Source organism: Mucor mucedo (genome assembly GCF_025094135.1).
Source record: "Mucor mucedo strain NRRL 3635 chromosome Unknown EV154scaffold_218, whole genome shotgun sequence".
NCBI classification, from domain to species: domain Eukaryota; kingdom Fungi; phylum Mucoromycota; class Mucoromycetes; order Mucorales; family Mucoraceae; genus Mucor; species Mucor mucedo.
Window position 1 is genome coordinate 1 of NW_026252502.1, and position 12,340 is coordinate 12,340.

The following is a 12,340-nucleotide window of genomic DNA, read 5'->3' on the forward strand; positions in this document are numbered from 1 at the left end:
ACAACAGGCCGGTGTTATCATCTATCTCAAAATGAATAAGGAGAATCTCTAGATAGGGTTATGCATGGTTTGATTCGTGGTAAATTAGAAATATTTCATTATTGATAATTGTAACAGCCTGTAAGAATAAATTTTTATGAATAATATCACCATCAAAAACAAAAAGTAACCAATAACTAATTTATGTTACTTTTGGCTTTAATGCTAATCAACTAGAGCTACAAACAAACAAAACACTGCAAAAGAACCCATTTGTTCGGAAGGGAAGATTCTTTGGCATACGTACTTTAAAATTTTGAAGTAGGCCCCGATCACTAAACACAGAGCTACAGTTAATCTCTTAAAAATTTATCTTTCAGTTTTATCAGTTTGAATATCATTGATATGCATTAAAAAAGGCTGAGTTCTGAAGGCCAAAGATCATAACGAGAAAATAAAGCAATACTGGGAATATAAGTAAATGAACTGTTTATATTAATAGCTGTTTTATTCTCTCTATGTGTAGCTAATCTGTCGTATTTGGGTGCGATTCCCTTAAGAATTAGTATAAAAATCGGTTAAATAAATAAACTATGAAATCAAAACAATTTTTGATGTTGCATATCAGCATACACTTGTATACTGCTATACAACTTCTCCTATTACAATTACATACCTAATAGGAGAGGGGTTTCTTTCTTCAAAGCCACCGGATGATGCCTCCATCAACAAACGTTTGTCTTCACCAATATAGCCGATTCTGTCTGCGAATCAGTTTTTGTCTTTCACCCATGTTTGCATATCGACTAATCCTGTACTTATGCTTTGTATATAAACTACGCACCTATAACGCATTATAAACCAACAATATAAATCAGTTTTAATCATCATAATTTTTCAGTCAGCATCTTACCATTGAAATTGTAGATACTGAAGTTGATCATGGAAATACTGAAATACTGGTGCTATGAAATCGACAAAAAAGGTTCTTTCATGATTTGTTCTAATAGGAGTCATTCTTTCGCATCTTGAAGAAAACCATGTGGTGATATGTTGTACAAGACGATGGAACCGCTTTAGATTTGGTGTGTTGCTGTCCTCCACAGCACGCGTCCAGACTAGGAGTGGTATTTGGTGAGCATCATTCAGCGCCAGACAATCGCGAATTAATGACATTTGAACAGTATACTGTGATAATGTCTTTAATTTTTGCTGATGGTCTAGGTTCATCTTGCTCTTGACAAATATCCTATAATGTGGTACAGTATTAATGATATTTTAGTATGCCAACAAACAACTGTAATGGTTATACGTACGAACAAATACGCTTCCGGAGAGGGAGCATGAGAAACGGCAACCACATCCAAGGAAGGCAGCAGGTGCGCAAATTACCCAATACCGACACGGAGAGGTAGTGACAATAAATAACAATGCAGGGCCATTATTAATTTAAATAATGAAAGCAAATGATGACGTTTATCGAATGTAGTTGGGATTTGAGAAGTGCGTGGTGTTTGGTACAAAATGTTTCCGTCACCAGATCCCGAGACAGACATAAGTGTAATTGTTGTCTTAATGCACTGAATACCAAATACGTTTAGTCTTGAAAATGTTGTCTTATTGCTATTGAGGTATTTTGAACGGTATGTGTTTAAAATTGCTGTTAAATTTTCCAACAGTTTCAACGAATCACCAAGAGTATGATCAACATTTTTCTCCAAGCCACCAGATGATGCCTCCATCAACAAACGTTCGTCTTGACCAGTATAGCCAAATCCGTCAGCGTATCCATTTTTGTCTTTTACCCATGTTTGCATATTAATTAATCCTGTACTTCTACTTTGTATATAAACTTCGCACCTATAACGCATTATAAACCAACAATATAAATCAGATTTAATTCTTGCAAGAATGGCAATGTATCTTTTATACATGTATTTTTTTTTTTTTTTTTGAAAAAAGAGCCAATAAGTTAGTGTTTCTTGAAAAAAACAAAAGTTGTTGTAGGCTTACCTTTTTAAAAAAAGAGAGATATGTTAAATGAAAAGAAAAAGAGAGAAAAAAAATATGTGTGAGCGAGTCTTATTTATAAACTGATAAACAAGAACTGGTTTAGTTCAGGATGATCTAATCAAAAAAGTATGTGAACGAAGTTTATTTGTGGGCTGATAAACAGGAGCTTATGTCAGAATGATTTGATTGTTTATATATAATCATGCAGCACATGTTTGGGCCTTTACCTACAATAAAAACATTTGCAAATACCCAAAGCAAGGTAGTTGTCTAGCAGCTTTTTTCTTAGACTTATGTGTAGACCGTCATGCGATTCTAAAAATTAGTTCGAAAAAAAAATACGGTGGTCTAGACATTTCCCTAAAAAAAGAAAGCGCAACACTGAAGAACTCAAAAAGCAAAAACTGGTAGACAGTGGTACCCTTCTTTACCATATCGTGAAGTATGTGGAAACAATTATGGAAGTACTTGACAAAAATGAGATGAAAGGGTTTTAATTGGTATGGATAATTGTAGTGTACACCACTCTAGATTTGTTGTCGACTCATTTGAGAAACGCGGAATATAAACCACTATTTATGTCATCCTACTCTCATTTCTTAAATCCCATCGAAGAGTGCTGGTTAAAAATCAAAAGTGGTATTAGAAGAAATCCTTTACGAAAATGTGATGAGTTGACAACAAACGACTGTTTGCAGTGGGTAATTAAGCTAAGCTAACGTCTTACAGAAATAAACTTATCTAAGAAGCGCTCCTTACAACTTTAACCCCTTTTACTTCAATTATTTTTTAATGATTATTATTTATAAACTAACATTCCTCAAAAGACTGTCCTCTGGTACTTCGACATAGCCCGTGTGCTCCTTTTGGAGCTGCTGTATTATTGCGTCTTGTTCTTGACAGATGTCCTATAATGTGGTACAGTATTAATGGTATTTTAGTATGCCAACAAACAACTGTAATGGTTATACGTACGAACAAATACGCTTTCGGAGAGGGAGCATGAGAAACGGCAACCACATCCAAGGAAGGCAGCAGGTGCGCAAATTACCCAATACCGACACGGAGAGGTAGTGACAATAAATAACAATGCAGGGCCATTATTAATTCAAATAATGAAAGCAAATGATGACGTTTATCGAATGTAGTTGGGATTTGAGAAGTGCGTGGTGTTTGGTACAAAATGTTTCCGTCACCAGGTGCCGAGACAGACATAAGTGTAATTGTTGTCTTAATGCACTGAATACCAAATACGTTTAGTCTTGAAAATGTTGTCTTATTGCTATTGAGGTATTTTGAACGGTATGTGTCTAAAATTGCTGTTAAATTTTCCATCAGTTTCAACGAATCACCAAGAGTATGATCAAAATTTTCCTCCAAACCACCAGATGAGGCCTCCATCAACAAACGTTCGTCTTGACCCGTATAACCAATTCCGTCAGCGTATCCGTTTTTGTCTTTTACCCATGTTTCCATATTAATTAATCCTGTACTTCTACTTTGTATATAAACTTCGCACCTATAACGCATTATAAACCAACAATATAAATCAGATTTAATTCTTGCAAGAATGGCAATGTATCTTTTATATATGTATTTTTTTTTTTTTTTTTGAAAAAAGAGCCAATAAGTTAGTGTTTCTTGAAAAAAACAAAAGTTGTTGTAGGCTTACCTTTTTAAAAAAAGAGAGATATGTTAAATGAAAAGAAAAAGAGAGAAAAAAAATATGTGTGAGCGAGTCTTATTTATAAACTGATAAACAAGAACTGGTTTAGTTCAGGATGATCTAATCAAAAAAGTATGTGAACGAAGTTTATTTGTGGGCTGATAAACAGGAGCTTATGTCAGAATGATTTGATTGTTTATATATAATCATGCAGCACATGTTTGGGCCTTTACCTACAATAAAAACATTTGCAAATACCCAAAGCAAGGTAGTTGTCTAGCAGCTTTTTTCTTAGACTTATGTGTAGACCATCACGCGATTTTAAAAATTAGTTTGAAAAAAATACGGTGGTCTAGACATTTCCCTAAAAAGAGAAAGCGCAACACTGAAGAACTCAAAAAGCAAAAACTGGTAGACAGTGGTACCCTTCTTTACCATATCGTGAAGTATGTGGAAACAATTATGGAAGTACTTGACAAAAATGAGATGAAAGGGTTTTAATTGGTATGGATAATTGTAGTGTACACCACTCTAGATTTGTTGTCGACTCATTTGAGAAACGCGGAATATAAACCACTATTTATGTCATCCTACTCTCATTTCTTAAATCTCATCGAAGAGTGCTGGTTAAAAATCAAAAGTGGTATTAGAAGAAATCCTTTACGAAAATGTGATGAGTTGACAACAAACGACTGTTTGCAGTGGGTAATTAAGCTAAGCTAACGTCTTACAGAAATAAACTTATCTAAGAAGCGCTCCTTACAACTTTAACCCCTTTTACTTCAATTATTTTTTAATGATTATTATTTATAAACTAACATTCCTCAAAAGACTGTCCTCTGGTACTTCGACATAGCCCGTGTGCTCCTTTTGGAGCTGCTGTATTATTGCGTCTTGTTCTTGACAGATGTCCTATAATGTGGTACAGTATTAATGGTATTTTAGTATGCCAACAAACAACTGTAATGGTTCTACGTACGAACAAATACGCTTCCGGAGAGGGAGCATGAGGAACGGCAACCACATCCAAGGAAGGCAGCAGGTGCGCAAATTACCCAATACCGACACGGAGAGGTAGTGACAATAAATGACAATGCAGGGCCATTATTAATTCAAATAATGAAAGCAAATGATGACGTTTATCGAATGTAGTTGGGATTTGAGAAGTGCGTGGTGTTTGGTACAAAATGTTTCCGTCACCAGGTGCCGAGACAGACATAAGTGTAATTGTTGTTTTAATGCACTGAATACCAAATACGTTTAGTCTTGAAAAGGTTGTCTTATTGCTATTGAGGTATTTTGAACGGTATGTGTTTAAAATTGCTGCTAAATTTTCCAACAGTTTCAACGAATTAATGGGCTTGAAGCTGACGTTCGCGCGCACATTTTGACCAAATAAAAAAAAATTCGTTAAAACAATATACACCATCGTCAAAACACCCTCACCAAGAGTATGATCAACATTTTCCTCCAAGCCACCAGATGATGCCTCCATCAACAAACGTTCGTCTTGGCCAGTATAACCAAATCCGTCAGCGTATCCATTTTTGTCTTTTACCCATGTTTGCATATTAATTAATCCTGTTCCTCTACTTTGTATATAAACTTCGCACCTATAACGCATTATAAACCAACAATATAAATCAGTTTCAATTATCGTAACTTTTCAATCAGCATCTTACCATTGAAATTGTAGATACTGGATTTGGTCATGGAAATATTGAAATACTGGTGCTATAAAATCGATAAAAAAAGTTCTTTCATGATTTGTTCTTACAGGAGTCATTCTTTTGCATCTTGAAGAAAACCATGTGGTGATGTGTTGAACAAGACAATCGAACCGCTTTTGGTTTGTTGTTTTACGGCCTTCCAGAGCACACATCCATACAAGGAGTGGTATTTCGTGAGCATTATTTAGCGCCAGACAATCGCTACACTGTAACTAGCAGGATTACACTGTGAATAGGTGTAATTGGACTCTAATTGGCTGTGGCTACACTGTAAATACCAGGGGCGAATCAATGACATTTGAACAGTATACTGTGATAATGCCTTTAATTTGTGCTGATGGTCTAGGTTGTCTTGCATAATTTGAGCATCCTCTTCACCGATTGTTTGGTTCGATTCAATGGCCATACGTACAAACGGTTTAAGTCGTTCAATGTCAGTGGATTTAAATTTCGGCCCAGAAAGTGTCGTGTTTTTGACCGGAGTTAAAATGCTGAAACATTGTTTTTTGTGAGCGAGGATCACTTGATCGCCTCCGTTCGCACGTTTTTCTATTTAGTAGTTATTTTAGCTTGTAGTAAAAAAAAAAGAAGTGGCCTTGTTCCATACCAGACAAATGGCTCTTTTTGTGGTGAACCTCAAACAACTCTTCTGTATCAAAGTATTCAATACAGTGTGGACAAGCAAAGGCAATATTTAAATTGTCTGGCTGAAAATGGAGTTAGTAACAATAAATTCTGAACGCGTGAATGAATCCTTACCTCAGTGTCTCCACGCGTTGCCTTAAAAAACACAATCCTATTAAAAATAAAAGATGTCATGACCCTTTTTCCTGGATTAATTGCGCAATTTATACTCACTCTTTTGTGCTTTTTCGTCGTTTATTAGAATGTTGTTCAATCTTGAAACCTAAAGTGATGATTAGATGAGTTTTTTTTTTGTTTGCCAGAAATCTTACCCTCAGAGTTTATTAAATGATCCCTCAGGTTTCCAGCGTCAGCAAAAGTATCATGCCATTGGTAGCATTAATGAATCAACTTAATAATTGTTACCATGTTTGCCGTTGGTGGTAAGGAGCGCTTTTCTTAGCTGAGCTTATTTTGTAAGGAACGTTTAGAAAACATAGTTAAAGTAAAATATAAGAGATAATTTACCGATGATGTCAACAGAAAGCAGTTCAAGATAAAGGATGCAAACTTCCATTTGAAGGGGAGAAGATCTTTATTAGATCACAACAATTTGCTGAAGAACTTGGGTCTCAATGACCACAAGAACTTTTGGATCGATCAAAACTTGATCCAGAAGTTTGAAAAGTCTGCGCAGGTAAACTATAAGTTTTAGAAACTAAATTATATATACATGTATTTTTTTTTCGCAAACCTCAGGAAAAGCAGGACATGAAGAGGGAAATCCCTCTTTTATCATCAGTTGTTCAGACAGATCAACCATCTTGTTATTCACAAGGAACTTGTTGGGGCATCCTTCAGCTGAGAGCTTGTTCTACATGCAATTTTAGAAAATAATTTACTGCGTATTTTATAAAAGATCGTACCTTCTCGGTCTCGGCCGACCTCTTTTTCTGCTGCTGCAGTTCCCCCAGCCAAGACCAACAAGCAAATATAATCACACCTATTTACAGTACAACACCTGCTATTCACAATCTGTCCTTCCAGTGACTTCCAAAACCCAAGGACTCAGCCTAGGAAGGGACTATCCTATAGCAAATACTAGCCGTAGCCGTAATATTGCAAGAATGGCAATGTATCTTTTATATTTTTTTTTTTTTTTTTTTTTTTTTTTTTGAAAAGAGAGCCAATAAGTTAGTGTTTCTTGAAAAAAAAAAAAAAGTTGTTGTATGCTTACCTTTTTAAAAAAAGAGAGATATGTTAAATGAAAAGAAAAAGAGAGAAAAAAATATGTGTGAGCGAGTCTTATTTATAAACTGATAAACAAGAACTGGTTTATGTCAGGATGATCTAATCAAAAAAGTATGTGAACGGAGTTTATTTGTGGGCTGATAAACAGGAGCTTATGTCAGAATGATTTGATTGTTTATATATAATCATGCAGCATCATGTTTGGGCCTTTACTTACAATAGAAACATTTGCAAATACCCAGAGCAAGGTAGTTGTCTATCAGCTTTTTCCTTAAATTTATGAGTAGACCATCATGCGATTCTAAAAAAAAAGCGTTTGAAAAAAATACGGTGGTCTAGACATTTCCCTTATTCTATAAGCGTCTTTAAATGAGCTAGCCACGTTTTGTTTTTTTACCTTGAAATAGTCGATTGAATTCTTGCAGTATCTATCAAGGAACTCCTGATTCACTGATAGCACGTTCTGAGGGATGCTTTGATCTGTTCCAAGGCATCTTGGTAATTACATATTGGACCATGCGTTACACCAAAGGTCTTGGCCATCAGCTTCTCATTATACCAATCTTTATCAGCCATATTTGAAAATGCTTCGTTAATTCTACGCTTGACACACTGCTCTCTGCTAAGTATAAATTTTAAATTGAATCCTTTAGGACTAGATTTTCGACACTACATCATCTTAGAGATAATACGATATGTGAAATAGTTTTGACAGTGAGTTCAAGCCTCCTTGTTGTATAGGGATTTTAACTACCTGAAGGCTTGATAAATTGTTCTTTTATGTCTCTACCGTGACTATAATACAACGTCCCTGTGTCGTATGGAAAGTATTATATATCCCGCTAAATGGGGGTTGTAAAAGGGTTTGATTTTATTATGTTTTAAGTTCTACAATTTTATATCTGATGATGTGAGCGGATATGGGGATAGGTATGAGGGAGGTGTCGTAAAAGGGAAATAGACTCAGATGAGGTTTCGAAACGTCGAGAGATTGTTAATTCGTACTTGTTCCTTCCCCTGTATAAGTGACTCATACTACCATACAACATCCTAAAATCTTGCTCGATCATTTCTTATAAAATTTGCTACACTTCCAAATGCGGTATGTAATCAACCATTTGTACAGCCCGACTTCGCAAGTCCAAAGTCTTTACTGCATTATCCAATTCTTGAAGTTGCTCTTTTGTCTGTAGTTGTTGATACTTTCCAGACAAATACTGAGAGGTTAAACCAGCAGAGGGGGCTACATCGTTTAAGGCTCCAAAGAACCTTTTCTTTTCTTGATGACAAAAAACGTTGTACTTGTTGATGGCACGAGTTTTTATTCAATTACGGTCCTCTGCATTTAAGCAACAACCTGAGCTCAGCTTCTTTACGTTCTTTTACTGCCGAGAGAACATTAGTAAGAATAGTTCTGTAAGTGTTGTTAGGTTTTCTTTGTTTTTGTTTTTTGTTAATATATCAGAAGCAATTATGTTGTGAAAAAAGAGTGTAAAGAATTGAAAAAAGGAGGCTGGATCAACTTTACGTGATGCATTGTTTAAAGAAAGTCACTCCCGCCTTGCAATTAAAGGTACAATCTGAGTGGCCACTCGGAGGTCTAAATGACTCGATTTTTTTTTTTAAACTGCAGAGATGAGGTGTATAAAATCGATCTTTGGGGGTTGTGGGGAGGGGGAGACGTTGTAACTTCGATTATGCCAAATTGGAATCAGCTCCCCTTGGAACTTTTAGTCAAGATCTTCGAATTCGCGGTGAAGGGCAATGAGAAACTTTGGGAACGTTTAAAGCAGTACCTGATCATTTCCAAGCCTTGGTCATTAGCTAGTCGAAGAGTTGTGTACGAAAAAGTTTACTTGCATGAAAGCAACTTCGAAGGATTTATTGAATACATGCTCAGATCCCCTAATGGCCAACTTGTCAAACAGCTTAAATGGAAGAACAGTGAGAAAGCCGATGAATTAGAATACAAACTCAGTCGAATCTTAAAAGCGTGCCCAAATCTGATCGACTTAGGATACAATACAACGCAACGCAGCCCTTTCTATGCAAAATTGCTATCTGAACATTATACAAGTAAAAATGGATTAAAGTTGATAAAGATCCCTGTAAGCAGTGACATATACAAAGTTGAAGAAAGTGAAGATAGTCTTCGAGCATATGGGTATGCAGTTTTGGCCTTTAACAAAACCTTGCAATGCCTTCGTATAAATGATTATCCTCCGGTTGAAGACAAATATGACCTGGACGAGACAGCGAATTCGTTGGGGGGATTTGAAAAGCTTCAGAGCATTGAATTCCATTTTGAAGTTCATGACAATCTATTCAAAATTGCCGCAAAGATACAAAATTGCCCGACAATTAAGTATTTAAAAATCTATACTTCTGAACTGGGCTATAATCTACAAGAATCTAACATGGTGGTGGAACCTTTCAACACACAACCTATTCCAAATATTATAGGATTATCAATAGGCAATTATATGAACATATGTACCAATTTCTTGAACTATGTTATGTATTCGTTCCCCAGTTTAAAAACATTGCATGTAAATGAAAGAGATGTAGGGGCTGTGGGTCCAGGGGGAATTTATATGACTGCGACCCTTATATTAGAAACACTGGGTTATCAGGTCACCACCGAACTTTGGATTCAATTTTTTACCTATATCAATACCCTAGAGAGCTGTGCTGTATCCAACATGTTTATTCAGGATCATAGAGAGGTCTTTGCAAATTTCCCCAATTTATGTGATCATCTAGAAATTAATTTTCGTACTGAACTCCTACAAGGGGTAATCAAACCTTATATTGGTGTTTTCAACAATTGCAGTGCCGACTACAACCTCACTGCCAAGAACGCAGATCCAAAAAAGACACGTCGAACTGTACTCACTCTACATCCAAGTATGGAAGGGGTCGATTCACATCTCGAATCTACTATTGACATATTTGGATCAACTCTAAAGGCCTTACATATTGACATAGGTAGCATTGCCGACACTCAACGTTCAGCAAATATGTTGTATTACGCTTCTGAACGCTGTCCAGTCTTGAATACATTGTGGATATCATCTGGATGGTTTTATGGCTTTGATCCAGAGTCTTTTACACCGATGCAATCTCTGAAGTGTATACAATTCAGAAATTGCTATTTTCAAGGCGACTTTCTGTATGAACTCTCTAGTCGGTTATCCACCGTAGTGGAATTCTTCTTATTTATTGATTGTGATCTCGCTAATTTTTCGAAGGGAACGTTTGTGATGATAGACATGCCGTTTGTGACGTTTGGTCATCTGCTCTGGAAAGATGGACATGCTGGAGCTACAAAACCGGTCTTTATAAAGATAACAAAAACACAGGCCAAGACTTTCTATTATAAAATAGATATCAATCTCGAGATAACTATATCTTCAAGTGAAAATTTCGATTCCTCTAGATACAACGATGAAGTATTAAGTCTACATATCCGTTGCTTTGATATCGATATCTTAATTTTGGTAGCTGATGAAACTGGATTTGCATTCGACATGACGCATCCATTCCAGCTTTTCGATGAATACGAGTATATGGATCGTTACCCTGAGTTTCAATACCTCATCGCCTATGCAGAGTCGGATTAAAATTCGATAACAGTTAGTTAATTATATAATAAAAATGATAAAAAATGAATTTGGATGGTTGTTGACAGTGGTTGTGTTAACAATAATGTTATTAAAAGCAGCGGCACCGCATAAATTTTGAACGGCATAGTGCTTCGCAGTTACTGAATTTTAGGATGAAAAATAAATGGCGAAAACTTCACTCTAAGCCAAAACAACGAGATTGAAGTAGATACTATTCGTTTCGCGTAGCTATTGAGCATATTAAGTGACAAGTAAAAGACCCCCACCTAAAATCACTTTGTTAACTTTTTTGCACCTCTTGCTAGCTTCCTTTTCGTGGAACTGTAGTATTGGTTTTTCAGGCATATTTTAAAAAGACCTTTCGCAAATGTGGCACCCAAAATTGAAAATGAGTTGGCTCTATCCGAGAGCACTTTTACTATAGGGGTGTCTCCCACAGGTGCCCAAACTTGGGTTTTTCTTAAGTCAGCGTTGAAACCAACCTCATCAATTAATATACAGTTGTTCATGTAATCCACACCCATTGCTATAGCTTCATCTACCCATTCTTTTCTCGCTTGTATTCTATCAGAGACATTTCTTTCCTCGGGCTCCAGCTTTACTCTTTTCAAGAAAATTCAAATATCAGACATGTACTGATACAGCGGTTTTTTTTTTTTTTTTTTTTTTTTGGAAAAAAATTAGCTCACTGAAGCTGCGGTTTAATCGGTCCCTTAGCTGATCAATTGTGGAGGTAGTCTGTTTAAATTTCAAACATACTTGTTGCCTCTGCTATCTCTCTCTCTGGTTCGATAGTTCTCGGCCGATCGATGGTCTTAAAAGTGAATCTGAATTTTCTTCCCAAGTTTTATACCAGCTACGGTTCTCGGTTTCAGTTTAAAACCTAAGGCATTGTTTTTTTTTGGTGATTTTTAATTTAATATACAGTACAAGCTTTAATATCGTTATTAACTGCAGCTCATTTAACTTTTTCGCTTGCCTCTTGCAATTTTTTTCTCCTCTTTTCTGTTTTTTCTTTAATGACTGGCACACTTGTTCCATTTTAAAATCACGCAGTGTGTTTCTGTAGGCTATCTATGTGAAGACTATACTCGGTATATCAAATCAACTCCCTCAGTTTGAAAAGGTCTTCGTCCTCGGAAATCTCCATCGGATTTTGTTCATTCTCATTTACTGTATTCCCTGAATCGTCCGCAAAATAAAATTGTAAAAATAAGAAATTTTCAAGTAATGATTAACAGTTTATTCTTTCATATTATGCGACAATTTTTTTTTTTTGGTAAGGCCCCCAATATGAATATTTCATTCAGAACCTGTTTTCGCCAAGCTTAAAACAGGGCAGCGCCTCCACAATGAATAACTGTTTTTAAAGTTTGCGCAATGTTCACTTTGTGTTACCCCATATGTAACTTTACAAGTTCCACAAAACAAAACATAATCCCAATTACTTC

The 12,340-nt window shown here is 35.9% G+C and overlaps 4 protein-coding genes across 4 annotated transcripts, besides 10 other annotated features; 1 reads left to right on the forward strand and 3 right to left on the reverse strand.

The window, feature by feature from the left end:
• Positions 1 to 888: 888 nt before the first annotated feature.
• Positions 889 to 1,209: a sequence feature (Protein overlapping with rRNA (EV154DRAFT_432032, KAI7869249.1) was converted to a misc_feature.).
• Positions 1,210 to 1,448: 239 nt separating this feature from the next.
• EV154DRAFT_396250 (uncharacterized protein) lies at positions 1,449 to 1,781 on the reverse strand (the record flags this gene model as incomplete). The annotated part of the gene is made up of 1 exon (XM_051595186.1): positions 1,449 to 1,781. A coding segment is annotated over one exon (333 nt), but the record flags the coding sequence as incomplete, so codon positions are not given.
• Positions 1,782 to 3,126: 1,345 nt separating this feature from the next.
• On the reverse strand, positions 3,127 to 3,438 carry EV154DRAFT_398211 (uncharacterized protein; the record flags this gene model as incomplete). Its single annotated transcript, XM_051595225.1, has 1 exon — positions 3,127 to 3,438. A coding segment is annotated over one exon (312 nt), but the record flags the coding sequence as incomplete, so codon positions are not given.
• Positions 3,439 to 4,542: 1,104 nt separating this feature from the next.
• Positions 4,543 to 4,570: a sequence feature (Protein overlapping with rRNA (EV154DRAFT_607733, KAI7869252.1) was converted to a misc_feature.).
• A 143-nt stretch (positions 4,571 to 4,713) lies between these two features.
• Positions 4,714 to 5,209: a sequence feature (Protein overlapping with rRNA (EV154DRAFT_607733, KAI7869252.1) was converted to a misc_feature.).
• Positions 5,210 to 5,340: 131 nt separating this feature from the next.
• Positions 5,341 to 5,392: a sequence feature (Protein overlapping with rRNA (EV154DRAFT_607733, KAI7869252.1) was converted to a misc_feature.).
• Positions 5,393 to 5,435: 43 nt separating this feature from the next.
• Positions 5,436 to 5,589: a sequence feature (Protein overlapping with rRNA (EV154DRAFT_607733, KAI7869252.1) was converted to a misc_feature.).
• Positions 5,590 to 5,666: 77 nt separating this feature from the next.
• Positions 5,667 to 5,937: a sequence feature (Protein overlapping with rRNA (EV154DRAFT_607733, KAI7869252.1) was converted to a misc_feature.).
• A 58-nt stretch (positions 5,938 to 5,995) lies between these two features.
• Positions 5,996 to 6,095: a sequence feature (Protein overlapping with rRNA (EV154DRAFT_607733, KAI7869252.1) was converted to a misc_feature.).
• A 52-nt stretch (positions 6,096 to 6,147) lies between these two features.
• Positions 6,148 to 6,184: a sequence feature (Protein overlapping with rRNA (EV154DRAFT_607733, KAI7869252.1) was converted to a misc_feature.).
• A 62-nt stretch (positions 6,185 to 6,246) lies between these two features.
• Positions 6,247 to 6,295: a sequence feature (Protein overlapping with rRNA (EV154DRAFT_607733, KAI7869252.1) was converted to a misc_feature.).
• Positions 6,296 to 7,778: 1,483 nt separating this feature from the next.
• Positions 7,779 to 7,839: a sequence feature (Protein overlapping with rRNA (EV154DRAFT_607733, KAI7869252.1) was converted to a misc_feature.).
• Positions 7,840 to 8,754: 915 nt separating this feature from the next.
• EV154DRAFT_530868 (uncharacterized protein) lies at positions 8,755 to 10,957 on the forward strand. Its single transcript, XM_051603784.1, has one exon. It carries the CDS (start codon positions 8,868 to 8,870, stop codon positions 10,884 to 10,886), a length of 2,019 nt encoding a protein of 672 aa, XP_051450889.1. The 5' UTR covers positions 8,755 to 8,867; the 3' UTR covers positions 10,887 to 10,957.
• Positions 10,958 to 11,221: 264 nt separating this feature from the next.
• EV154DRAFT_403270 (uncharacterized protein) lies at positions 11,222 to 11,500 on the reverse strand (the record flags this gene model as incomplete). Its single annotated transcript, XM_051595319.1, has 1 exon — positions 11,222 to 11,500. A coding segment is annotated over one exon (279 nt), but the record flags the coding sequence as incomplete, so codon positions are not given.
• Between the last annotated feature and the right edge of the window lie 840 nt (positions 11,501 to 12,340).